We start from the raw sequence: 26,119 nt of genomic DNA, 5'->3' as shown, positions 1-26,119 counted from the left end.
ATTGAACCGCGATTGTGTGGTTCACAGGCCCGCGCTCAATCCACTGAGCTACACCAGCCAGGGCTATATGTCACCCCTTTTAAAAAATTATAGTATTTTATTTATTTATTTTAGAGAAGGGAAGGGAGGGAGAAAGAGAAGGAGAGAAACATCAGTGTGGTTGCTTCCTGCATGCCTTCTACTGGGGATATGGCCCGCAACCCAGGCATGTGCCCTAACTGAGAATTGAATTGGCAACCCTTTGGTTCACAGACCAGCACTCAATGCACTGAGCTACAACAGCCAGGGCCCAGAAGTGAGTTTTGTCTGCTTCTGAACCTGATGTCCACGGCATCACACAGCACATACTCTTTGTGTCTTGGTTCTCTTCCTCAACATAATGTGGATAAGATTCACACACATGGTGTGGCATTCTTATTTGCTTCTTCCACTGTGTAAATAATCTGCACTATAAGGACCTCTCGATGGGAATTCGGGGAGGTTGCCTTGCTCAGCCCCCACAGGGAGTGCTGCTGGGGACCTCCAGGTGCACGTTTCAGGGGCATTTGCACACGTCTCTGCTAGGTCTGCCCCCTGGAGTGGAACTGTTGGCTCCTATGCTCAGTGTTTCCCAAGAGGTTGTCCCAGTTCCCCTCCCACCAGCGTGTCTCTGAGTCCCAGTGGCTCCACATCCCAACCAATATTTGATGGTCTTCTAAAATTGTTTTATTGCTATAAGGCATACACAACACAAAACTTACTCCTTAGCTATTTTTAAGTGTACAGTTTACTGGCCTTAAGTACATTCACTCTGTGCAACCATGACCACCATCTACCTCTACAACTTCTTCTTCATCCTGAACTGAAATTCTGTACCCATTAAACACAAACAGCCCACCCAGTCCCCCAGTCTCAAGCCCTTGGAAGCCACGATATGTTACTTTTCGTTATTGTGGTTAAAACAACAAAATCCTTCACTATTTTTAGGTGCACAGCACAGCGGTGTTGAGTCTACCCACGTGGTTGTCCATGATTCTCTAGAACATCCTCATCTTCCAAAACTGAAACTCTGTACCAACTTCCCATGTCCCCTCCCCAGGGGCCCTGTGCCCTCTGTTTCCAAGAGTTTAATGACTGTAGATACAGTGTGTAGCTGGGATCACAGCATCTGTCCTTCTGTGACTGGCTCTTTGTTCACTCAGTGCAGTGATCTCAACACCTGGTATTTTTTATAATTATTTTCCCCAGTGTGGTGGCTGTGTGGTGGTCCAGTGCCACAGTTTCTATTTGCAGTTCCCTGACTTCTACTGAAGCCTGCCACCTCCCTAGGTGCTTATGGCCCTTGGAATATCCCGTTTTTCCTCTTGAGTAGTCTGCCTTTTTCTCATGGATTTTTGGAATATCTTTGCCCAGTCTTTATTTACTCTGGATGAACCCTTGGTTACATACATGTATCGGGAAATATCTTCTCCTGCCAAGGAGTTACATTTAGGAATGGAAACGCTTTAAAATGATACAAGTTCCTCTCCACCCAGTGAAGATAACACAAGTTCTTAAAAATCATCAACCAAACAGAAGACAGAGGTAGAGGCAAAAGTGATATCTGTGCTCCTTCCTGAGGTGAACTTAGTACATAATGTCCTTAATGCCAATGGTGCGTGTTTTCTCACCTAACAATGTAGGTCGTCAAATTATGCCCCATGTTACAGAGCAGGAAACTGAGGCACATGGAGGTACAGTGACTTGCCTGCTGGAACAGCCTCAGTAAGTAGTTGGGCCTGGATTCGAACCCAGAAATCTCTGCGACCTCAGCCACTCCAAGGAACTTCATGTTTCCATTCATGACCTTTGGCTCACAGGCTGTTAACTGTTTAAGAATCAGACCCTGACACACCTTTCTTTGTGGAGATGCTTTTTCTGGGCTCCCCAGTCAGCTCCTGAGGGTGGGGGTGTGCTGTCATTTCCGGAGCTTGACCTCAGAGTACGGGGTCTCCTGGGCCTGAGGGTTGTGTGGTTTCATGTTGTGGAAACTGAGAGCAGCGTAATGGAGCTCATGCTCAGAGCAAGAGGCGGCCGGCGCTGGGGGCAGGTGGTGGGAGGAGGGTGCATTCAGGTGACCCTGAGTGGGAGGAGACAGGGGTGTCTGAGTTGGCTTTTGGTCACTGGAGAGGGGCACTTGGTGTTTGGGGGTCTCATTCATTTGTCCATCTCACACCCTTTTCCTGAGGATTCTCTCACTCACTCATTCACTCATTTATCTGTTTGTACCATTAATAAATTTTATCATAAGAGCTTGTTCTTATTACTAATCTCACATAAACCTTATGACCTCTCTCCATGGATATGACTGTTATCCCACTTTACAGATAAAAAAGCTGATCTCATGTTCCTTCCTACTTTCTTTTTTAATTAATTAATTAATTAATTAATTATCTTTAGAGGGGAAGGGAAGGAGAGCAGGAGAGAAATATTAATGTATGGTTGCCTCTCGTGAGTCCCCTGCTGGGAACTGGCCTGCAACCCAGGCATGTGCCCTGACTGGGAATCAAACCGTGATCGCGTGGTTCACAGGCCTGTGCTCAATCTATGGAGCTACACCAGCCAGGGCTCCTTCCTACTTTTTCATCGTAAGTTATAAATGTTGTTCGTATGGCATTTCTGTTGGACTCGCTGATGTTAATGGTGGGAGCACCACGCTGTGTGGGGAATGTTCAGGGAGCGGAGGTGGAGCCAGGAATGCATAGTAGTTTTTGGGAGTTTGGCTAGACAGGAAGCAAAGGACAAGGGCCTTGCTACAACAGAAATGGGACAGCACTTGGCCAATGACAGGCTCTGGGGGATGTGGGAGAGGACAGTCCTCAGATCTGAGAGGCTCAGCCAGGAAACCTGGGGAGGGCCCAGTTTGGGGGCAGAGGAGGAGCCTCTGTGTTCACCACGGGGACACTGGGTGGAACATGGCCCCAGACACTCACCTGGGAGACACCTTCCTGGCCCTCTGCCTTCTCTGCCCATTTCTTCCTGCAGATCCTCAGTCTGAGGAGAGAGAAGGGGCCTTTCAGCCCAGCGGGCTCCCACCTGGGGGCCTGGCAGGGCTTACTGAGGCAGGTGTGGAGGCTGCTGCCTGGCTGCAGGGACCAGGACAGGAGCACAGGCCCCTCCTCCCAGACAGCTGCAGCCAGGTGTTGGGAACACAGTGCACCTGGCCAAGGTGCCAGAAGGCTGACTTCCTGTCACTGCATCCACTTGTGGCACCTCTTCCTGGATTGATCACCCTGTCACAACTCTGGGCTCTCAGGTTTGGAGATTCTTTGCCTCCCCGCCCCCCACACACCAGCACCTCCACCTCCTGAGGCCTTTGCCCAGCCTGGGGTCACCACCCACTCACATGATGAGTCCGAGGCAGATGGCCAGCAGGGCTGTGGCACCAGCTCCCCCGACAGCCCCCTGAATCACTCCTGTCCTATGTCCTGGTCTCCCTGAAGAGACAAGACACCTGGGGTCAGCCCCTCCTTCCCTAAGCAGGTATCTGAGCACCCCACCTTCTGGAATCCATGCTGACCAGTGTGCCCAGTCCCATCCAGGACTCCTTGTCCCCGACCCCTTCATATGACTGCAGCCACCAGGCCCCCCAGCTCCTTCCCCAGCCAATGTCTTTGAGGCCTGGACCCCAATGCCCCTTTGCCTGGTGTCTGGCCACTTTCCCCCCCTACTCAGTGTAATCTACAGTCAAGGCTTGTGCACCCCCTCCCTGGGCTTCACCAGGTACACCCTGACCTGGCAGCAGCTGGACCGTCACTGTCTCTTTCCCATGGGTGTTCTGGGCCTCACATCTGAGCCTGAGGTTGGATGTCAGCTCCCCACGAACACTCAAGGAGCTGTTGGCCCAGGGCCCTGCTGAGTGGAAGGTGACTGTGTGGGAGGCATTGCTGTGGTTCCCCTCCAGCAGGCTCTCCCCCAGCCACCAGCACAGTGAAGGGGGTGGCTGGGCTTTCGAGGAGCAGCTGCAGTGCAGAACTCTGTCCTCCCAGGAGCAGGAGGGTCCCTGCAGCTGTGGGGGATCTGTGGGGAGAAACAGGGGAGGATCAGAGGAGCCTCTCTCCCCAGCCAAGACTGCAGGGCCCTGCCCCCAGGTGTGTTCCTACTCACTCTTCACACTGAGGGTCACAAAGGCTTCCAGAGAGACTGACTCGAGCTGCTGAGCTCGGCAGATATATTTCCCATGGTCCTCCAGTTCCACCTGGGGCAACTTCAGGACTCCTGGGTCCATGGACTTCAGGGTCAGGCTGCCCCGGGTCCACCTCATACTGCTCGGTGGGTTGCTGTCAGCTTTACACACCAGGTGCACGGACTGGCCCTCCTGGACTTGGAGAGATGAGCCATTGGCCAGAACTGTGTATCCTGGCAAGACAGAGAGGGAGTCAAGCCCCAGCTGTGGTTAGGTCTCCCTCTGTCTCCCTCTCTCCCCCTCTGCTGTCCCTGCTTCTCTGTGACTCTGCATCTCCATGGCTCTCCCTCTCCATCTCCTTGTTCATCTATATATCTCTCTCTTTTTGTTTCTATATTTCCCTTTGTCTCTGTCTCTCCCAGCATCTCTGTGCTCTTTCTTTCTCTCTCTCCTCTTGCCCCCTTAGATTATGTACATCAGTTTCTTCTCTTCCATAATCCCATGGGCTCAACCAGCAGAGCTCAGCCCCAAGACACAGGGCTAGAGGCAGACACTACAGCCTCTGCAAGACTCTGCTGGGTGTTTGGCTGCACCTCGCAGGTCCCCACCCCTCCTACCTTGGCCACCAGTGCCAATGCACACCCCAGATTTCTCTGTATGAACCTTGCCATTTATGTCTGTCAACAGTGGTACACTCTGACCTGCCCAATTCAGCTGTGTCTCACAACCCACAGTCTCATGGATGAGACACCCCAAAAGTGGGTTCTCACAGGGCAGCAAGACACACTTTTTGATAGGGGATTAACTGCATTGAGGGAGGCCTGAAAATGGGACTTGAATGAGACTGGCAGGTCAGGGTGGGCTTCCTGGAGGAGGAGAGTCTTAAGCAGAGCACAAGCAGGGGTGGGAGCTGGCCAGGCAATGGTGCTGGCATGGAGGACACTGTGGGAGCATGGCACAGAGCACAGCTGCTGCCACGGTGTGGTGTGGCCCTGCCTGCTCCCAGAAAGCAAGTAGTTCTGTGAGGCCTGACTGAGCGGCCATGTTGGGGGTGTTTACATGAGGCTACTAGAAGAAATTAAGGCAGATTTAAAAAATAATATTACAAATTGCCCTTTATAAAAATGGTCACAGGATATAGAGTACAGCAGAGGAAATAGAGTGGATAATATTGTAATAACTATGGATTGTGCCAGGGGGGAACTAAACTTATCTCTTTGTAACTTCTATGAATATCTGCCACAGTGTTGTACATCTGAGAACCTCATGCAGTGTCCCCTGAGGGGGTCGGGGTTGGGGAGGCCAGGTTGTGAGCCAACAAGGAGTGAGTGGGGGGCCTCTTACCTCTATTGTCCCCTCACCTGGCCCGAGTCTGTCTCCCATCTCAGTTCTGAAATCCCAGCTCTGCTCTGCAGGGCACAGGGAGACCCACTTCCACCCCCCAGACAGGAGAAGTTGCTCCCTACCTGTGCCTTCTTTCCAGGACATGATGGTCAGGTTCTGGAGAGCATCTGGACAGACAGACATAATGGTTCCCTTCTCAGTGGCAGAAAGGTGGGCATTGGCCCCTTCCACCCACTAACTTCATACAGGAAGGGGGTGAATTGGGTGTCCTCCTTCTTAACCAGCCCCACTTCCACAGTTCAACCCTACACCCCCAACACCCTGCACCCCCAGGGACTGGTGTCATGACTGGGTGGGTACTCACAGGTCACATTGAGCTGGGCGGTCCTCTCCCGGTTCTCACCACCTGGCAAGGCCACACGACAGGTGAGGTTGGTGCCGTGGTGCTGGGGCCCTGGTATGAGGGTGAGCACTGAGGAGTTGGGAGTCCTGGGACCCAGGGGTGTAAGGTCAACCCCAATCCAGGAGAAGACAGGTGGTGTCTCTCCGTCACAGTCCCATGATGCTGTACAGGTAATGTTGTTGGGGTGGCCAGACTCCAGGGTCCCCTGGATGTGGATGTCAGGTGCTGGTGTGTAATCTTGGGAGGAGAGAGAGAGCGAGACTGAGGCACTGGAGGAGGGGTGGCCAGGTGTGCCGCTAACTGCAGCCTCTGTGCCAGGCCAGCCCCTGGGTCCAGTCCCCACTGACCCCCCTGAGTCCTTCCCAGGATGAGGAGAAGCAGGTTCCTTCCCACCCCAGGAGCCCTCAGGACCCAGTCATGTGTCCTCACCTTGATCCCATTTCTTACCTGTCACATGAACAGAGAGCCGGTCGTGTATGAAATTTTGTTTCACAAAAGATCCTCTCTCCACCCGAAAAAAGTATCTCTTTGTGTCCCTTTTCTGTGCATTTGTGATGTGCAGGGAGCAGTTGTTGGTCTGGGGATCCCCAACAAGAATGAACCGGCCCCTGGTCTCCTTCCTCACTTCACGATAGGGGTTGTTTGTGGCCACAGGAGCATCGTTGTTTGTTTTGGGCCCTTCCCGGAACCAGTAGCCATAAGCTGGGGTAGAGTCAGTCCAGTCTTTCTTGGGGTAGATCACAGTGCAGGGCACGGAGACGCACTGGCCCTCCTGCACCGTCACAGACCCCTGCACCTGCAGCCGGAATTCTTGATCCTGAGCCAGGGACCCTGTGGGGAAAGACCAATCAGCCACAGCCTACACCCTAGCCCACACCCGTTCCCCTGGGGCACTCACCTGCCCACAGCAGGGCCAGCAGCAGTAGCAGCAGCAGCAGCATCTCTGGGTTAGGTGTCAGGGCCTTGCTGCCACAGGACTAAGAGGAAGCCCCAACAGGAAGCCAGAGAGAAAGGTGATGATTAGAGAGAAGGAAGTGGGCAGCCTCTGTGGTGGAGCTGGCCTGGCCTTTGGAGAATAAGCAGTTCCACTTTCCACATGGCGTCCCCGTGAGGTCCCCACACACCGAGGAACAGCCACCCCACCACTCTCAACTTCCTGTCCTCACCTGTCTCTCTGGCACTGCTCTCCACTCAGAAAAGCAGGCACAGCTTCTGTACAGTACGCAGGATCAGTCTCCTGGGAGTGGGACTCGGGAGGGGCTGACAGGGGAACAGGAGGCATGAAATGTGACGTCGCTCTTTAGGTGAGACAGGTGGTGATGGACGAATGAATGAACGTACAGTCCACAAGACTATCTACTCACTCAGGGGCGTGGAGTCACAGTGGAGACAGTGGCAGCCTTTGTCCCTGTTCCTGAGAGTGACCCTAACGCCAGACGAGGCAGAGGAGCCCCAGGCCATGCCATCTTCTGGAGTCCCAAGTGTGTTGGTGGGAGCACAGGCTGGCGTGTGTAGGAAACGGTTCCTCTGGGCAGTCGACAATGAGCCCCCAGGTGAGAATGGCCAGTGCTCACAGGACCAGGCCCCCAGGGGGGTGGGTCAGCAGCCTGTGGCCCCACAGGTGGTCCTCAGCTTGCTGGCCTACTTGGAGCCCCCTTGCCCAGGCATCCCTGGTGTTGGTTGAGAGCAAGATGCCAGCAGAGTGTGCCTTTGTAGTCAGGTGGGCCTGGCTCTTCTGCCCTCCAAGCCTCAGTTTCCTCATCTGTCACAAGGAGGCATCACAGTCCTCAACCCTGTTTCTCTGTGGGGGAACCCTAGGTATGGGCAGGGGCTGGCTTTGACCAATCCTCAGTGGTCACTCTGAATTGAGCCTTTGGTGGACATCCCCTGATGGACAGATGGGCCCTGTGCTTTCTCAGTGGAGGCCTCCAGGGTGGGGTGAGGGGTGGGGGCTCTGCAACCAGACAGCCCCAGACACCATCCTGGCTCTCTCATGCTCACTGTGCTGCCCTGTGAAAGGTCTCACTGCCTGTGCACAGTCGGACGCCCAGGATCACGTGGTGCTGTGGGCTGAACTGTGTCACCCCCAAATTTCGTCTGTTCATGTTGTGGCCCCCACTACTGCTGAATGTGACTGGTTTGGAGATGGGTCTTTTAGGGGGATGAAGGCAGAATGAGATCACCAGGGCAGACCCTAGTACAATGGGATTGGTGTCCTTAGAAGGATAGTTTTGAGCACAGACATGCACAGAGGAGAGACCTCTGGGGAAGAACCATTTGCAAACCAAGCAGAGAGGCCTCCGAGGGGACCAGTCCTACCAACACCTTGGTGTTGAACTTCCTGTCTCCAGAACTGTGAGAATGTGACTCGCTGTGGTTTACGCCCCTAGTGGCGTCCCTGTGTTATGACAGCCCGAGTCAGGGAACAAGGGGTTTCCCACAAGTAAACTGTGTGGAGCAGCTTGGGCTGGCCCACAGTGGACACCGTCCACATGAGGCAGGTCTGTACGACTGGGGTCTCTCTGCGGGTGGGAGGAGGAGAGGGAAGGGAAGGACTTGGTAACGGGAGGAAACCTGGTGAGGAGACCCCTCTGTTTCTCCTCCACCTGCTCTGCACCCCGCAGCTTCAGTCCCGCCGCCCGCTTCTCCTCTCTTCAAAGCAGGATTAGCCTCCTGGGCTCAGTTCAAGATGCTCCCTCTGCTGGAGAGGCCCGTCACACTGCACCCTCACCCTGGGTACCTCCCTCCCTTCTGTGGAGCAGGGTGTTCTGGGGACTAGGCTGATGTGAGGGAGACCCTGCTGGACCTGGTGTTGGGGGCGGGGACCCAGTCACAGCCTGGCTGGTCAGGGCTGACACAAGGGGAAGGTGGGCTTGGTGAACCCGTGGAGGGACAGAGGGAGGGGCCTGGAGGATGGGACCTGTGAGCAAGGCTGTATGTGAGGCAAGTCATTCCATTTCACAGAACAGGACCAGAGCCAGAGATGCTGGTGGGGCAGACAGGGAGTACAGCTGTATCCTGCTTGCTTCACTCAGTCCTTCAGCATCTCTGATCCAGCATCCAAGGGAATCTGCCTCCTCCCCTCCACCACTCTCTCCTCCCCATCTCCCCTTCCCCTCCCCCTCCCCTTGACTTTCTCCTCCTCCACCTGCCCCTTTCCTGCTTCCCCCTCCCACTTTCTCTTCTTTTCCTGCTTCTTCACCTGCCCCTCACTCCTTTCAGGTGAGTCCACTTCAATTCCCACCTGACCTGGCTTCAGGTCTCAGTCTTTTCAAACTTGGAGAGATGTCCCCCTTCCCTGCCCATCTCCCAGTGCTTGGTCTCAGTGTGGACACAACTGTAATTCCCTCACTGGCTGGTGGGGAGGGTGATGAGGCCACAGGAACCACTGAACCACAGGCTCAGGGACTAGGGGTGTGGTGACATCAGATGGCAGAGGGTGGCTACTGAGGATGACAAGGTCAGTGGAATGGCAGAGAAAAACCTAGAGTCATGAGCGTCCCCGACCTTCCTGTCTGCTGGGATGTTGGATCTGCTTGGCTTGACCATCGGCCTGAATCCTCCCCTGCAAAGCTGCCCGTGTGAGAACCATGGGGCTTCAGACCAGTTTTGTGTTTGTGTGTGTGTGTGTGTGTGTGTGTGTGTGTTTTAGAAGTGTTGCATTTTCGAGGGATGTCTGTCTCTATATTAGTGTGTCTATGTGTGTATGTGTGTCTGTGGTCTCTGTGTGTATTGTGTGCACATGTCTGAGTGGTGTGTGTGACTTGGAGGCACCTGTGGTGAGGGTGCATGTGTGCACACTGAAAGCTCAGCCTCTCAAAAATGACATCCACAATCAACACCATGAAGAATGTAATCCATCCCATATTTTCTATATAACTTTCCTGCTTTCTTTGCCTGCAAACTCCAATCACCAATCTATATAACATATAAATCTACTTACCCAACTTCCTGTGACTCTTTGACTCTGGGGCTCAGGCCAGCCTGGGTGAGTAACTGCAGGAAGAGTCTGGGCAGAAGTGGGGCTGGGAGTCTGGGGTGGTTGAGACCACCTGGGCAGAGACCAGAGGCTGCAGACAGAAAAACAAACAAAAAAAAAAAACAGAAAAAGGAAAGCCTGTTTTGGACTGTAAGAGTTTAATCAGCTCAGATGGGGAAAGACAGAAAGCATGCTTGAAGGTATTCAGCTGGCTGGGGGACAGATAAAAAGCTAAAAGCAAACCTGATTTCTCCTAAGGTCTTAGAACAGTTGTAAAGTGTCTTAGGGACCCCACTTTGAGTGGTGAATGCTCTCCTCCAGTGGTGCTCCGAGTCTGGCTTCGTTATTCCCATCTCATGAGTTAGCACGGCATCCAGTACACAGCTGACTTCCTCATGGGGGAAGAGTCCACGTCAGAGGAAGGCTGCACCCCGGAGGTCCAGACACCCGTGACCAGCATCACTGACCTAGAAGGTCAGCAGACCCTCACCCAGCCCTTTCCACTCTGCCCTGGGCCCCATAGATGGCTTTCCTCCAGGGGGCGCTCAATCCACCAGGAAACACTCAACCCCAGGGAGTCTGGGACTGGGCCACTACCGCTGTCCATGGTGCTGAAACCGGGTGCAAGGAGACCAGAGGTTTCTGCCTCCCAACTGTGCAGAAGGGCCTGACCCCAGAGGCTTATAACCCACCTTGGGTCCAGGAGGGGAAAGGTGTGGAGTTGGATGGATCCGGGGGGAACCAACAATCAGCAGTCATAGGACTGGGCTCCTCTCTATGCTCGATCTTCCCCCTCTCCTGTTCTCTTTCAGGCGTTGTCTGTGCTGAGGATGATGTCTGTCTGCCCCACCTGGCTGAGCCACAGGCAGGAGGATGTGCTTGCAAAGACTCTGATTCCTGCCCTCTGGATGACTCCTAAGTAGCTCCTTTGATGCCAACTGCACCAAAACAAACAAAACTAACACAACGAGTCTAAAAGTGAGAGGCCCTCCAAACTGACAAAGGAGAAGAGTGAGGGTCAGGGTCAGGGATACTAGACAATATGTTGGAGACTTTCTCCAGTTCTGTCCACCCACCCTGTGCTTCTGGGCAGGAGGAGATGCTCTCAGTCCCGACAGAAAAAGCATGCACTTCCTGGCTCCCATTAGCCCCTCTTGCTGGACTCCCTGTTATTTTCACAGGGACCTGGAGAGGAAGGCACCTATCTGGCTGCCTCCTGATTCTCAGTCAGCATTTGAGAAACAATGGGTTGAGCGTTGGTCCTCTGCTGGGGCCCGGCACTGAGGGTCCCTGCCTGTGCATTGTCCCTCAAGTCCTGAGCTCCTAACCAATTTATGTTCTTCTTATCTCCAGCATATTCTGGTGGCCTCTTGCACCAGTCACAGGGAGTGTGACTGTGAGTGGAGGGGAGGAGTAAGGAACGAGGGTCAACACCATCCTCTCTGCATTGGAAGTCCACCTATCAAGTGTTAGTGTTTCAACAACGGGTTGGTCTGCATCCCCATCTCACATTATCATGAACGGAAGTCTGACTCAGCTCTTCCTTCTGGGTGCCCGGCAGTGGGGGTGAGGAATTGGGCATTGTGTTACACTCCACTTGTCCTTAGGGGGCACTTTATGAACTTATGATGCATCTTTTTCCCTGTCATGCTTTTGGTGCTGCAGGAAAATTTTGGTCTGTGCTCGCTTTGACTTTAAGTTGAAATACTAGCAGTCTTGCCATGGCTGGCATTTCCCAGTTGGCTAAAGAATCATCCTGTAGATTGAAAGATTGCAGGCTTGGTTCCCAGTCAGGGCACAGGCTGCAGGTTCAAACCCTTGTTGTGATATGTATGAGGAAGGAAACCAATTAATGTTTCTCTCTCCCTCTCCCAAATAAATAAATAAACATTCTCAGGTCAGGATGGAAAATAATGACAAAATATCAAGGTTTTCAGGAGTAAGATTATGGAATGCTGCTTTCCTCCACCATCGCAATAAACACATGGAATTTTGGATGCTAAGAAGGGGTTAGCCAGAGGATGACATGGTGATTGGCATTCCCGGAGGAGGGACGTGGATGCTCAAAGACAGAGAGAAATGCATCAGAATAAAGGTTCTCAGAGACTGGCTTGAGTGATTGACAGCTTAGGATAAGGTGATGGAGAACTGGTCCAGGTGAGATCAAGTATCACTTTGAACAGAAAGGAGAACACTACACAGGGGGCTGCTTGCCTTTGAAAATAAAATGTTGTGAAAGAGTGACATTAACTTATTTCCAGATTGCCTATGGTTGTGTTTGTCCTGCAGACAGAATTGCATCATTGCCACAGAGACTACACCGCTTGCAAAGCCTAAACATTTGATTTCTGTCTTCTCACAACATTTGTTTCCTGACTCCTGACCTAGAACAACAAGTTGAAGGCTCGTAAAGTGTTCTTCTGGGCTGGAGAGATGGAGCAGTATTTTGACTCTGGTCAGCTCTGAGTCTTAGGAAATTCTATGGATGTCCATACATGGTTTTGCCCATAGCAGGACCAGTGGCAGGTAGGCTTGATGGACAGGGAAGATTCAGGAGTGGAGAGAGATGACGGGAAGAAACCCACAGGAGGGACTTGAGTAGAGAGCGAGGCTGACATGTTGCAGATGTGGTGTCCAGAACAGGACAGACACCCAGCCTCCCAGTGACATGTCACTCACTCTCACAGTGGACCAGGACCTCTGCAGGGTGTTCTGCATATGAACTTTTATTCAATCCTCAAGCAACCCTGTGAGGTGGAACTTCTTACACCTAATCACAAAGCAGGGAATGGTGACATGGAGGAGTAAGGTGGCTGACGGGCTGTCATAGTCATAGTTAATGGAAGAGCATGAACTGAATCCCAGGTCCCTCTGATTGCAACACCTAAGACAGTTTCGACATCGCAGGAAATGCATGTGCAGTGGTTTATGCACTCCCTGCCTGTGGGGACATTACATTTCCAAGAAGGAGCTTCCCACATGGCCACGCTGGCTTTCGACTAGGTCCTCATCTCTGTGTATGCTGTGTGGGTTCCCTTCTGAGGAGAATTCATTTCTGAAAGCTGATGGAGGCATAATACACCTCTGGCTCTGTTCCCGAGGTCAGGCTGTCTTCTGTAGAGAGTGTGGGGTCAGGAGGGCTGTCTATCATGGGCTTCATCTGGCATCCCTGTGGGGAGAGCAAAGAACGGGGTCAGAGCAGGGAGTTGGTGGGGTGGTGGGGTCCCCTGAAGTGGATTTGATTGTGAAAGGACCTTCGTTCATTCTTCCATTCTTTTATTAAATACCCATTTTTAATCTTTGCCTGGGGATATGTTTATTGATGTATGTGTGTGCGTGCGTGTGTGTGTGTGTGTGTGTGTGTGTGTGAGAGAGAGAGAGAGAGAGAGAGAGAGAGAGAGAGAAACACTGATGTGAGAGAGAACATCCGTGGCTTGCTTCCCATACATGCTCTGCCTTGAGGATCGAACCCACAGCCTAGGTATGTGCCCTGACCAGGGATCGAACTCTCAAACTTTTCATATATGGGATGATATTTCAACCAACAGAGCCACCCTACCAGGGTTATTACATATTTCTCAAGGTCCCATGTCTTCAGTTATCCAACAAACATGGCTCTTAGGGGTTGCTTTCCAATTCTACTCAACACTCACACAGACCTGTGTGGAAAATACAACTATTTTACGAAGAAAGAAACTAAGTCGCAAAGAAGTTAGGCACTTCTCAAGTGTCTTTCACATGTCTATGGTTTGTAAACACAACCCCTGGGCTGTCGGGCGTCTCCCATGTGCCAGGCACTGGATACAGAGCAAAGGGTTTGTGAAAATTGACTTCTCCTTCTGTTTGTCTCTCCTTTGCTCTTACACCAGGCAATTCTCTGATACCAGCTGAGTGGCCTACAACAGGGCTGAATTCTGACACTGTCTACCTGAGGTATTGTCTGATCCCACACATCGGGGGCTCTGTCCCACAATATCGACATGCTCACTGCACATCAGATGCCAATCGCAAGTTCAGCTTGTCACTCCTTTCTTGGCTCTCGAGTTAACATTTCTCAAGAGGCTTCGCACTTCCTCTTCTCCCAGTCTCTCTTGAACTCACTCCAGTCAGGACATCTGCCTCCACCTGGCCACCAGACCCGTGCTTGTCCTCTTCACCTCTGATACCACTCAGCTCAATCTAATGGCTGTTTCTCAGACCCCATCTCACCAGACTTACTAGCATTTGAGAAAAGACTAGCAGGGTCTCCTCCTTGAAGTTTGACTCCTTTCTGGCCACCTGGATCCAACCCCGCACTCTTCCAGTCATTCATTTCTTCAGTGCTCTCCTTTCTGTGTCCACCATGTCTCCATGACTCTAAACACTGGGGTGGGGGAGGGTCTCAGAACTGTCTGCAGACCCCTTCTAATCTCAGTGGTGTCATGTACTATCAGACATTGAGAGGAAGACCCCCAAATCTCCACATTTCCCACCTGCCCTCTCCTGAGCTCTGGACTCTGACCATCTGTCACCTTCAGGTAAACATTTCAGAAGCACCTTAAACTTATGGTAACTTAAACAAGGTTTCGTCTCTCACACTGTACACCTCCAGAGAGTTGGCCATTTTGGGGAATGGTAATTCAGTTCTTTAAGTTGCTCAGGGTGACCACATGGGAGACCTCCTTGGTGACTGTGGATATTTATGGACACCCAGGACCATCTGTGCACCACTATAGCATCGCTGGACAGCTATGATGTCCATGGAGTCACCTGTGACATCAATGGCACCTATGAGGTAGAAGCCATGGGCTCTCTTTTCTTTCACCCCAAGTGCACCCCACATCCCATTGGCTAATCAGGTCCAAGTGCAAATCTGGTCAACTCCACCTTCAAAATGTATCCAAAACCTAACAAGTTCATACTTCATTCATGGCTGTTAACCTGACTCAGTCTGTCCTATGGACTGACCTGTGCCCCCATATTCATGGGTTGAAGCTCTGATTCCCAATGTGACTGTACTTGACATTCGGGCCTTTGGAGAAGGACGCAATTTTAAGTGGGCTCATTAGGACAGGACCCAAAATGACTTACATCTTTATAAGAAGAAGAGGCCCCAGAAATGCGTGGACACACAGAAAAGGCCACGAGAGGACACAGCGAGAAGGTGGTCATCAGCAAGCCAAGAAGAGAGTTTTCAGGAGGGATGTTTCACATCAGTAACCTAATAATCTGTAAAAATGCAGATATTACCCAAGCGCCCAGAACGGTTGCTAAGTGGGAGATACTTGCTGAAGGAAAGGAAATACTTGGGTGTTGTGAATCATGGGCTCAAAGACCTCACCGCAGTGTCCGCATTGGTCAGAGTTCAATGCATAAATGAGAGCCTGAGCACCGAGGGTGAGCAGGAACAGGGCGGGCAACGCAGGCGGGTGACAGGGCAGGGAGAGACCACAGGTGATGCTGAGATGCAAGTGAGCAGGCGAGTGTGGGAGGCAGGAAGCACTGAAGGTGACTCTGGTTTTCCAGCCTCAAATGCCAGACCAAGTGGCCTGGGTCCCTGCAGCTCAGTGCGTTTCTCACTTGCTTCTTCACAGAAGCCATGCTGACGTGTGTGCAGGGGAGGAGAGGTGGAGAGGTGACAGGCGGGCAGGGCAGGGGGCATCAGCAGGATAAGGACTAAGAGGGGTGCTCAGTCTGAAGGGAATGGTCGTGCTAAGCTGTGTTCAGAAGAAGCACAGACGTGCTTTGCAGCATCTTTCTTGGTGCAGGAAGAGCTGATGCAGGACTGGGAGGGACAGAGACAGGCCTCTGATTGGGTGTCAGGGACAAGAAGACCAGTGACGAGGTGGAGATCCAGCAGGAGTATGTCTGTGGGAGTATGAACCACATCCTTCTTTGCTATGACACCAGGGGCTTTGCTCCCCTAGGGAAACTGTCCTTGCTAGACCTGGCCAATGGCTCGTGATAGGGAAGGACTTGCCTGCAAACCTGACTGGCACACGGCAATCCAGCCAGTCCAAAGGGCACAGCCCCTACCACCGCCTCTATGGAGCTCTGACACCCCAGCCCCTTCCCCTCCTGCCCTAATCCCACCAGGACCAGGTACCAGGCCACAAGAGGCAGCCCCTTCACCCTAGAGCCCACCAACATCATGCAAACCAGCCAGGCCTAAGCCTGCTTCCCCTGCCTCACCTCGCCTTCCCCAGGGAGACCTCCATCAGGGATATGCCCACATGTCCCCCTCTCTCCTTCTGTCTGCATCTGACCAGCCCCTGGGCTGCCCCACCTGGGCCTGTAGGGTGGCTTTTCCTCTGCCTCTTGGGAAGTGTGAGCAGTAAAGGGTGGTATATGTCTCCCAGGTGTGTTGGCCTGATATACTGAAGAATAATAAAATCTACATTTTCAAAAAAAAAAGGAGTACTTTGAAGACCTCGTTTTCGTACATGCCAAATGCAGTGTTACCGTGGGCCACCCAGAGAAGAAGGTGAGGGGTGTGGGCTGGGCACCAGATGCCCAGGTCACTCACTGTGGGAGCTGGCGTCACGTCAGTGTAGGGGTCGTCCTCACCCCCTGCTGGCCTGGCTGCTTTCTTCCTGTGGGTCCTCTTCACTCTGTGGGAGACACCAGAGTCTTTGACGAGAGGTCACTCTCTGAGGCTGGAGTGCGTGGCTAGGGCAGGTGAAGGGTGGAGCAGACCAGGGACCTTCACAACAAGCCTTTCTAACCAGGTCCGCCCAATCTTGGACATCCGGGGCCACAGCTGGGAGCACACTGAAGCCTGGTTCAGCAGCTGGATTCTCACCACCACTGCACCCCCAGCCTCCCTCTGGGCCTCCCAACCCCTCCAGCCCCCATTCTGCACCTGGACCCACACCCTACGCAGCTCACAGGAAGTAGGTGGTGCAGAGGCAGCCAGCCAGCAGCACAGTGACTCCGGCTCCCCCGATGGCCCCATGAACCACGCCTGCCCTGGTCTCTGGTTTCCCTGCACACGAGAGAGGCTCGGGGTGAGCTCCAAGCTGAACAAGCAGCTGCTTCCCTTTCCCTGAAGCATGAAGACAGGGGTGCCCCTTGGCTCCCATGCAGGCTCATCACCAGGTCCCCCAGAGCTGCAGCATAAAGGGCATGGTCTACAGACACCCCCTAGCCAGTCCCCGTGCTTCTGGACAGCACCCCTCATCACTTCTGAAACCAGGCCATTCTCCACCTGGGTGTCTCTGAAGCAGACCGGCCCTGGCTGCCCAGGACCTTAAACCTCAGCGTCCTGTGGGCATTTCCTCAGAGACACGCAGAGAGCTGTGGGGTGCCGAGAGACCCGCCTCTCCTTCCTTCCTGAGAAGCAATCTGAATATCTTCTCTCCTCGTCCCCTCTGGCCCTGTCACGCAGAGTCGAAGGTGGCCTTTGTGCCTCCAGACAGGGGCACAATCAGGGAGGTTCTCAGACTTCCTGGGGAGCCCCAACCTGCTCTCTTGGTTCCATCTGGCCAGCCTCCCAGGAGCCCCACGCCCACGGTCAGGGTGGTGTCTCTGGGCACTGCCTGTCTTATGGGACTGAAGAAGCTCCCTGTCCAGTGGGGTGGGGACCAGATGCCATCACCAGTGATAACAGGGTGGGGGAAGCTCTGGGCTCCAGAGACAGGTCGGGGTCAAAGCTGATGGACCCACAGTCACAAAATGGCCCGAAGGGATTATTCTGAGCACTGAAAAGTCTCTGTGTGATACAGTAAAGGGGGACACAGCCCATCACACACAGTCCAACCCCCCAGCGTGTCCAGCACCACCAGTGGACCCCAGAGTAGATTGTGGATTGTGGGTGATGGTGCCGAGTCACATGCGATTGTGCACATGTCCCCTCGGGTGGCGGATGTGCTTGTAGGAAAGGGAGGGCTAGGCGTGGAGACAATCCCTCTACCTTCTGCTCAGTCTTGCTGTGGACCTGCGGCTGCTCTGAACCCTGCATCTCCTGCAGAATGCCCCAAGCACGGGCGGCTGAGGGGAGAGCCTTCTTTAGGATGGGCAGGAGGAGCTTACAGGTCACCCTTGGTGGACAGCAGTGAAGGACATTGGGGAAGAGGTCTGAAGGGAGTTCCTTCATCTGACCATGTCCTGTCCCTCTGTTGAACTTGGGAGATGTGCCCTGTATCAGCCGGGCACAGACCCCTGTTCAATCAACTTCATATGGACAGGAGGCTTCTTCCTACCTGGGCCATCCCCAGGGCAGGCACCAAATGCTCGGCTTTGAGAGGCACCTGGGACAGAAAGAGAGGAGTTCCCTCTTCAGTGGGTGGGACGAGATGTGACATGCATAGGCAACGCCCCATTCTCCCAGACCACAAAAGGCAGGACACACAGGGCTCTGTCCTCTGAGTCCCCTGCTCAGCCAGGCCTCCAGGAAAAAGGCACCAGGCACAGCAGCCTGGCTCTCCTGCTCCCACACCCTCAGGGACCCCGCTGTTCCGACCCAGCACTCACAGGTGATGTTGAGCTGGATGGTTGTCTCCACAGTCACACCCACTGCAGGGAACTGCACCTGACAGGTGAGGTTGGTCCTGTGGTCCTGGGGCCGTGGGGTGAGGGTGAGCATGGAGGACAGGCGGGTCCTGGGGCCCAGGGAGGTGGGAGCAGCTGATGTCCAGGAGAAGAGGGGGGGCGTGCCCCGCTCACAGGCCCAGGGCACAGAGCAGGTCAGGTTCATGGGACGACCAGACTCCAGGGTCCCCGGGATGAGGATGTCAGGTGTGTTATTGAGGGCTGGTGAAGAGAAGGGGGAACAGGGGATCTGGAGAGGGTTCTAGGTGTTGCTCTGAGAGATGCTTCAGGCCTTGGTCCGGCTCCTCCCTCTGAGCCCCAACATGCTGTTCCCCAATCCTCCTCCCAGGATGGGGCCATCCCAGCCCTGCCCTGGGGCCACTGTCAACTTCCCTGTGGTCTCTCCTGGAGCCTGTTCCTTACCTGTCACATGCAGAGTGAGCTTTTTCTGTATGAAAGAATGTTTTATAGTAGTTCTTCTCTCCACCCGAAAAAAGTACAGTCCCTCATCGGTCCTCCTGGCATCTCTGATGTCCAGGGAGCAATTGTGGTTCCTGGGATCCCCAACGAGGAGGAATCGGCCCCTGGTCTCCTCCTCCACTTCTCGATCTTTGTTGTTTGTGGCCACAGGAGGATCTTGCAATTCCTTAGCCCCTTCCCGGAACCAGTAGCCGTACATGAAGGGATCATTATACCAGTAGGACCATGAATACTGAAATGAGCAGGGCACAGAGACACACAGGCCCTCCTGCACCGTCACGAGACCCTGTAATGTCATCGGGTATCCTCTGTCATGAGCCAGAGACCCTGTGGGGAAAGCAGGGTCAGCAGCTGCCCTCACCCACCCACAACCTTCCCCTCAGCCTCTCACCTGCCCACAGCAGGGCCAGCAGCAGCAGCAGCATCGCTGACAAAGCGGGTGTCTGGTTCCTGCGGGTAAAAAAGAATGAAGGCCATGGGAGGGGGGGCTGTGGGGAGACCACGGAAGCTGGGAGGAGCACGAGATGTGAGCTGTTTACAAAAGAGGAACCTCAGAGCCAAAGCACATCCCTCTTTGCATAGAGCCAGGGGCCACCCTGCAGCCCACACATGCTGGCGCCCAGGGAAGAGCAGAGAGGGAGCTGACTGAGTCCTGCCCACCTCGGGGGCTCCCCTGCTGCACCAGAGCAGCAGCAGGACGTCTGAGGACAGACTTGTGAGTCTCCTAAGGGCCCCAGTCAGAGGGGCTGGCCACCCCCTGCATGAGCAGGAGTCAGAGCCTCATGTGGGAGTCATGCTGGGTCCCACAGGCTGTAGGACACATAATGTTCCTGTGAAGATCGGGGCAGAAGGAAAGAGAGATTCCCTGTGAGGAGAGGGCAGTCTTCACTCACTCACTCATCCATTCATTCGCAAGCACTCGGTGAGCATCTAAGTGTCTGTTGACTGAAGACAAGACAAGAGGGAACCCGTGGACCTGGTCTGTGTCCCTGAGAAAGTCCCCACCACAGACACCCCTTCCTCCCAACACAGGAAGGCTGTGGTCACTGGGGAGTTGACCACGTTTCCTGCTCACATACTGTTTTTTTTCTAAAAATAGGAGTGTGAAGTTCTGGGGTGTTTTAAAGATCTATAAGCTGAGGAACTGCAAGACTGTTTTCCAAAGCAGATGCACAGCTTTGCAATAGAGAGCAAATCAGAAGAGGTCAGTTCCCTTCTTATTCCCTCCCACAGTTCTTTCGTTTTTTAGTTTTTTGGTAATAGTCAACTTATGGAGTCATCGTGAAACTTCTTTGTGTGATTTGATTGAAATTTATCTGATATTGGTAATACTGAACATATTTTTGTGTATTTATTGACCATTTGCATGTCTTTATAGGAATGCCTATTCAAATAATTGAGCAAATTATAAGTAGAGTCCTTTCTGTTCCTTGTTGTTAATGACTATTTTTCTAGAATGGTGTTTATTTTTTGATTATTGCTTCATAAGAATACCTTGGATATATTCTGGATTCAAGTCATGCATGAAGTCTTTATTGTAGATATTTTCTCCAAGTCTGTAATTTTTCCTTTAACTCTCTTAATAGTGGCCTTTGTAGAACAGCAAGCTCTTGTTCCCCAAGACATGTGCCCCTCATGGGGTGTCCTTCTACTGCATCAGAATGAGGGAGACCAAGGCAAACTAGGTCTGGAGGCCAGATGGGGACATTTATGGGGGGCACCAGGTCACATGGGAAGTGCAGAGGGTGAATATTGGCCACTCATCGAGAGCCTGGTACCTGTAAACATCACCTAATGAGGAAAAGGGTCTTTGCAGATGGGACAGAGGTGAGAATATTGACCTGGAGAGGATCCTCCCTTGTCAGGGTTGGTCCCTGAATGTAGTCACATGTGTCCTCAAAGAGAGACACGGCAGGTGACTTTCTGCACACAGAGCAGGATGAGGCAGTGTGGCCAGTGATGGGCTACAGTGACCCAGACACCAACCAGGGACAGCTGAGAGCCCCAGCCCCTGGGAATCACAAAGGTGGACTCTCCCCTGCAGTCTCTGAGGGCATGAGTCCCAACCAACCACCGGGTTTCCACATGTCAGAACTCATTTGTCATCACGGGGTTCAGGACATGGGACACCAACGTGTGACGCCTAGTCTTTCTCTGTTCCAGTGATCTCAGTTGAGAACTTAAAAGGGCACAGGGAAAAGATATCTTACTCTATACTTCAATTTCTAACCCCCAAATTTAAGAGAATACAACTTTTTTCTACATAAAAAGGAACTGCTAAATAAAAGTGTGGTAACTTGTTTCAATGGCCTCAGGAAAGCAACACAGGCAGGAATTCATGGGAATTCACCTCTAGGAAAAAGGAGAGAAGGAATCAAGAAAAGTCTTCTTCACTGGACCCACTCCTCTGTTCCTCTTTGTAGACAAACTTCTCAGGGGGTTTCTGGACCCTGGGGTCCCACATCCCCTCCTCCAGTTCTCCCCTGATCCTGCTCCAATCACATCTTCACACCTTTCCCACCAACCACTGAGACCCAGTGACGACGTGTTTTCTTGTGTATTCTCTTCTCTGTGGGCCACCAGGGCCTGTCCTTCCTCACTGTTGTCACCCTCTCACACTGTCACACGTGCCCCCATCTCCAGTCCTGGCCACTTCCTCTTCTCCATCATTTATACCAAGCACTCTTGCTGACCTCCCTCGGTGGTCATGAGGTGGCTTCTCAGAGTGAACATCAAAACCCCGCGTTGGTCCCTGAAACACAGGCCCTCCCTTCTGTGTCTCAGTGCTGTAGTGTCTTCAGTGAGTTAAATTCTATCCTCCTGTCTTCAGAATGGCGGATTCTGGATGACATGGATTTTGGTGCTGGGTTCATGGTCGCATCCCCAGTGTCTGCAATACTGCACGCAGTAGGGGTTCAGTTGTACTAGTACAGAGACCATAAATAAACAGATAACAATTGTTTTCTTCAAAAGCACATAAGAATTACTCACACACTTGGATATATAAGAATCTGAAGGGAAGGGCATTTCTGCAGAAGGAACTGCACATGCAAACTCTCAGAGTCACAGAGGCCGTGGCCCAGCTGGGTGTGGAGATGGTGTGAGATTCTGGAACAGGGTGAAATCCACTGAAGAGTCCAGCAGGGCACAGGCCATGCCAGCCCTAAATTCAGGCTGTGGAGATTGTTTCTCATCCCCGGCCACAGAGAGGAAACGTGGCCGTTCAAGCTATGTGGGGCGAGGAGGATAGGCGTGTGCAAAGACAGTCGTGGGCCTGGGTTGACGACCGAGGTGGAGGCAGGACATTGCTGGGTTCAGTCACCCAGGAAGGTATCAGGCCTCAGGAACGACCAGGGTCAGGATGGGGAGGAGACGGGCATTGAGCTGAGCTGTGCTAAGGAGGAGGGGTGAAAAGGACTTAGTGATTTATTGAGTCACTAAGAAGGAAGGGAGGGCACCGTGTCATCTGTGTGACCAGGACCCTGTAAAGTAGTGGCTTGGGGAGGAAGATGGCAGCTCAAGAATCACCATGCTGAGCAGAGCAATCCCAGGGACCATCCTGGAGGCAGTGTCAGGGGGATGTTGGGTAGAGAGAATCCTGAGTCACTCACCTGAGACATCAACATGAGACGGTGTTTGCATCTTTCATGCCCCTTGTGGGCCTCGTCACCTTCCTCCTGTGGTACCTGACTCTGAGAGAAGAGACCTGGCTTTTCCAGTCTGGTTGGATCAGGGTGCAGTGGGCAGCAGACCTGACCCCCTGTTTCTTTCTCAAGGGGCAGAGAAAATAGTGAAGTGGGGGAGGGCAAGTCTCACAGATTATCTTGACCACAGTAGGTACCTCCCAGCCTGGACACTCATGGAGGCTGTCCATGTGAGGTCCTCACCCACCCCCTCCTCACCTCCTGCCAGCACAACCCCTGAAACATCAGTGTCCCCGGCCCTGGCCCTGGACTCAGCCACCTGCCCCTTGCCCTCCCCACCCCTCCCTTCTCCCTGGGGCAGAGCTCACATGAGGATGATGAGGCAGAGCAAGAGGAGCAGGGTCTTGGCAGCTGCTTCCACAATGATCACCAGCACCACTCCTGCCCCAGGCCCTGATTTTCCTGCAGGAAAGAGAGACAAGGAGGGAGTCACCTGCTCAATGGCCGTCCTGTGTCCTTCAGCTCCCACTGAGAACCAGGAGGGGGTCCTCCAGGCCTTCCTGCACCAACAGACTTGGGACCACCTGTGCCTTCACCCTTGAACCTGCCCTGACCCCCTGCAGTGGGACAGAAAATAAAAGGCCTCAGTTGACATTCATCAAAATAAAACATATGTTCATTAATTAACTCTGTGGAGCAAGTCAAAAGCCAACCCATTTAATGGGAGAAATATTTGCTCATCCTAGGTCTGGCCATGCTAATGATCCAGTGCATGTGATGAACTCTTACAGTCCAGGCTGGTGGCTCAGTTGGTTAGAGCACCATTCCAATGTGTCAAGGTTGTGGGTTCAATCCCTGGTCAGGGCACATACAAGAAGCAAGCAATAAATGCATAGGTAAGTGTAACAAAAAATCGATGTTTCTCTCTTTCACTATGTCTCCCTTCCCCTCTCTCTGAAATCTATTTACAAGTTATCTTAAATTAAAAACATTCCTACAACTCAACAACAGAAAGTCAAGCAATCCCATTAAAAATGGGCAAAGGACTTGAAAATCATTTCTTGAAAATGAATACAAATGGACAGTAACTGCACCAAAAAAATAAATGGCTTCATTATTATTACACACAAATGCAAATCAAAGGTACAGTGAAATAGCCCCACTAGTGACCTGTAATGTTTTTCAAGGAGGATAACAATGCAGGTCATTGTGGGGAGAAATCGGAAGGCTTATACTTGCTTTTGGGAACCGGAAATGAAGCTGCCACCGTGGAGATCAGTCTGCAATTTCTTCTAAAAGTGACACACAGACACTATCTTGTGACCCAGCAATTCCATTCTCAGGCATATGCCAAAAAAAGTGTAACCAATATTCACAGCAGTGTTCTCATTGTCAAAAACGGAAACACCCCAATGTCTGCCTCCTGATCAATGGCTGAATGGGAAACATCCACACAACGGAATGTTATCCAAGAGTATACACAGAAGTTGTATGATGGAATTATGCACCTGAGCCTGTATGATAGTATTGGCCAATATCACCTTAGTAAGTTCAATGAAAAAGTAAAAAAATAAAGAACAAAACATAAGAATACAGACATTCAAGACTATAGGACAAAAACTAAACTTGAACCTGGGGGACTCATCAGGAGAAGTAGGATCGTGCTGCTCTGCATGTGGGTGGGGCCTTGTTCTCCTGGTGCAGCTGACACGAGCTGGGAGAGTCTTCAGGCTGGGGGTGGCACACAGGACAGCTGCTCACAGGGCCTTGGGGGAAGAGGAAAAAGAGGAAGCAACTCTGTTCTTTAGGTGCTGGCCTCTGGGGTGAATCCAGGGTGAGGGAGACACCTGGCCCTCCCCTGACTTGGAAGAGGCCAAGCTCCTTGCAGCCTAGGATGGGCTCCTTCCTACCTGGGCCATCTCCTGGGCAGGCACCAAATGCTGAGTGCTGGGGGGAACCTGAAACAGGAAGAGAGGGTGGAACATGGTGAGACAATTGTAGGTAACCCCTATCCTTAGAGACGACAGAAAGGCAAGAGGGGCAGGACTGTGTCCTCTGAGTCCCCTGCTCAGCCAGGCCTCCAGGACAAAGGCACCAGCACAGCAGCCTGGCTCTCCTGCTCCCACACCCTCAGGGACCCTGCTGTTCTGACCCAGCACTCACAGGTGATGTTGAGCTGGATGGTTGTCTCCACAGTTACACCCACTGCAGGGAACTGCACCTGACAGGTGAGGTGGGTCCTGTGGTCCTGGGGCCGTGGGGTGAGGGTGAGCATGGAGGACAGGCGGGTTCTGGGGCCCAGGGAGGTGTGAGCAGCTGACGTCGAGGAGAAGAGGGGGGGTGTGCTCCGCTCACAGGCCCAGGGCACAGAGCAGGTCAGGTTCATGGGGTGGCCACACTCCAGAGTCCCCGGGATGAGGATGTCAGGTGTGTGGTTGAGGGCTGGTGAAGAGAAGGGGGAACAGGGGATCAGGTGAGGGTTCTAGGTGTGGCCCTGAGAGATGCTTCAGGCCTTGGTCCAGATCCTCATTCTGAACCCCAACATGATTTCCCCCCATCCCCCTCCCAGGATGGGGCCATTGCAATCCTGCCCTGGGGCCACTGTCAACTTCCCTGTGGCCTCTCCTGGAGCCTGTTCCTTACCCGTCACATGCAGAGTGAGTTTTTTCTGTATGAAAGAATGTTTCATAGTAGTTCCTCTCTCCACCCGAAAAAAGTACCGTCCCTCATTGGTCCTCCTGGCGTCTCTGATGTCCAGGGAGCAGTTGTGGTTCCTGGGATCCCCAAAGAGGAGGAATCGACCCCTGGTCTCCTCCTGCACTCCTCGACCTTGGTTGTTTGTGGCCACAGGAGGATCTTGTAATACATTAGCCCCTTCCTGGAACCAGTAGCCATGTATGGGGGGATCATTATACAAGGAGGGCCATAGATACTGAAATGAGCAGGGCACAGAGACACACAGGCCCTCCTGCACCGTCACGAGACCCTGTAATGTCATCGGGTATCCTCTGTCATGAGCCAGAGACCCTGTGGGGAAAGCAGGGTCAGCAGCTGCCCTCACCCACCCACAACCTTCCCCTCAGCCTCTCACCTGCCCACAGCAGAGCCAGCAGCAGCAGCAGCATCGCTGACAAGGCGGGTGTCTGGTTCCTGTGGGTGAAAGAGAATGAAGGCCATGGGAGGGGGGGCTGTGGGGAGACCACGGAAGCTGGGAGGAGCACGAGATGTGAGCTGTTTACAAAAGAGGAACCTCAGAGCCAAAGCACATCCCTCTGTGCATAGAGCCAGGGGCCACCCTGCAGCCCACACATGCTGGCGCCCAGGGAAGAGCAGAGAGGGAGCTGACTGAGTCCTGCCCACCTCGGGGGCTCCCCTGCTGCACCAGAGCAGCAGCAGGACGTCTGAGGACAGACTTGTGAGTCTCCTAAGGGCCCCAGTCAGAGGGGCTGGCCACCCCCTGCATGAGCAGGAGTCAGAGCCTCATGTGGGAGTCATGCTGGGTCCCACAGGCTGTAGGACACATAATGTTCCTGTGAAGATCGGGGCAGAAGGAAAGAGAGATTCCCTGTGAGGAGAGGGCAGTCTCACTCATTCACTCATTCACTCACTCACTCATT

The 26,119-nt window shown here is 52.9% G+C and overlaps 3 protein-coding genes across 7 annotated transcripts; all 3 read right to left on the bottom strand.

Moving 5' to 3' along the window:
- Positions 1–1,340: 1,340 nt before the first annotated feature.
- On the bottom strand, positions 1,341–6,906 carry LOC118999807 (sialic acid-binding Ig-like lectin 5). 3 transcript variants are annotated; one of them, XM_037064532.1, is made up of 9 exons: positions 6,790–6,906; positions 6,339–6,722; positions 5,853–6,128; positions 5,604–5,655; positions 4,126–4,370; positions 3,748–4,038; positions 3,365–3,455; positions 2,952–3,012; positions 1,341–2,098 (listed from the first exon to the last, which is right to left on the bottom strand). In XM_037064532.1, exons 1-9 carry the CDS (start codon positions 6,830–6,832, stop codon positions 1,937–1,939), a joined length of 1,605 nt encoding a protein of 534 aa, XP_036920427.1. In that variant the 5' UTR covers positions 6,833–6,906; the 3' UTR covers positions 1,341–1,936. The 3 variants fall into 3 exon arrangements, with proteins under 3 accessions (XP_036920427.1, XP_036920428.1, XP_036920429.1); XM_037064533.1 differs by having other exon boundaries at positions 3,754–4,038; XM_037064534.1 differs by lacking the exons at positions 1,341–2,098; positions 3,365–3,455 and having other exon boundaries at positions 2,966–3,012; positions 3,754–4,038.
- Positions 6,907–12,575: 5,669 nt separating this feature from the next.
- Positions 12,576–19,298, bottom strand: LOC118999808 (myeloid cell surface antigen CD33-like). Of its 2 annotated transcripts, XM_037064535.1 has the most exons (7): positions 19,250–19,298; positions 18,802–19,185; positions 18,322–18,600; positions 18,051–18,098; positions 16,738–16,834; positions 16,376–16,460; positions 12,576–13,039 (listed from the first exon to the last, which is right to left on the bottom strand). In XM_037064535.1, exons 1-7 carry the CDS (start codon positions 19,281–19,283, stop codon positions 12,920–12,922), a joined length of 1,047 nt encoding a protein of 348 aa, XP_036920430.1. In that variant the 5' UTR covers positions 19,284–19,298; the 3' UTR covers positions 12,576–12,919. The 2 variants fall into 2 exon arrangements, with proteins under 2 accessions (XP_036920430.1, XP_036920431.1); XM_037064536.1 differs by lacking the exon at positions 18,051–18,098.
- Positions 19,299–21,796: 2,498 nt separating this feature from the next.
- LOC118999809 (myeloid cell surface antigen CD33-like) lies at positions 21,797–25,813 on the bottom strand. Of its 2 annotated transcripts, none has more exons than XM_037064537.1 (7): positions 25,594–25,813; positions 25,146–25,529; positions 24,666–24,944; positions 24,413–24,460; positions 22,871–22,964; positions 22,470–22,550; positions 21,797–22,247 (listed from the first exon to the last, which is right to left on the bottom strand). In XM_037064537.1, the coding sequence occupies exons 1-6, from the start codon at positions 25,625–25,627 to the stop codon at positions 22,478–22,480; spliced, it is 912 nt and encodes a 303-aa protein (XP_036920432.1). In that variant the 5' UTR covers positions 25,628–25,813; the 3' UTR covers positions 21,797–22,247; positions 22,470–22,477. The 2 variants fall into 2 exon arrangements, with proteins under 2 accessions (XP_036920432.1, XP_036920434.1); XM_037064539.1 differs by having other exon boundaries at positions 22,470–22,544.
- Between the last annotated feature and the right edge of the window lie 306 nt (positions 25,814–26,119).

This window comes from Sturnira hondurensis, unplaced genomic scaffold (genome assembly GCF_014824575.4).
Source record: "Sturnira hondurensis isolate 20B ecotype Veracruz unplaced genomic scaffold, ASM1482457v3 Scaffold0015508, whole genome shotgun sequence".
NCBI lineage: Eukaryota > Metazoa > Chordata > Mammalia > Chiroptera > Phyllostomidae > Sturnira > Sturnira hondurensis.
Note: the sequence above shows the minus strand (reverse complement) of the source record. Positions and strands in the feature narration are given on the sequence as shown.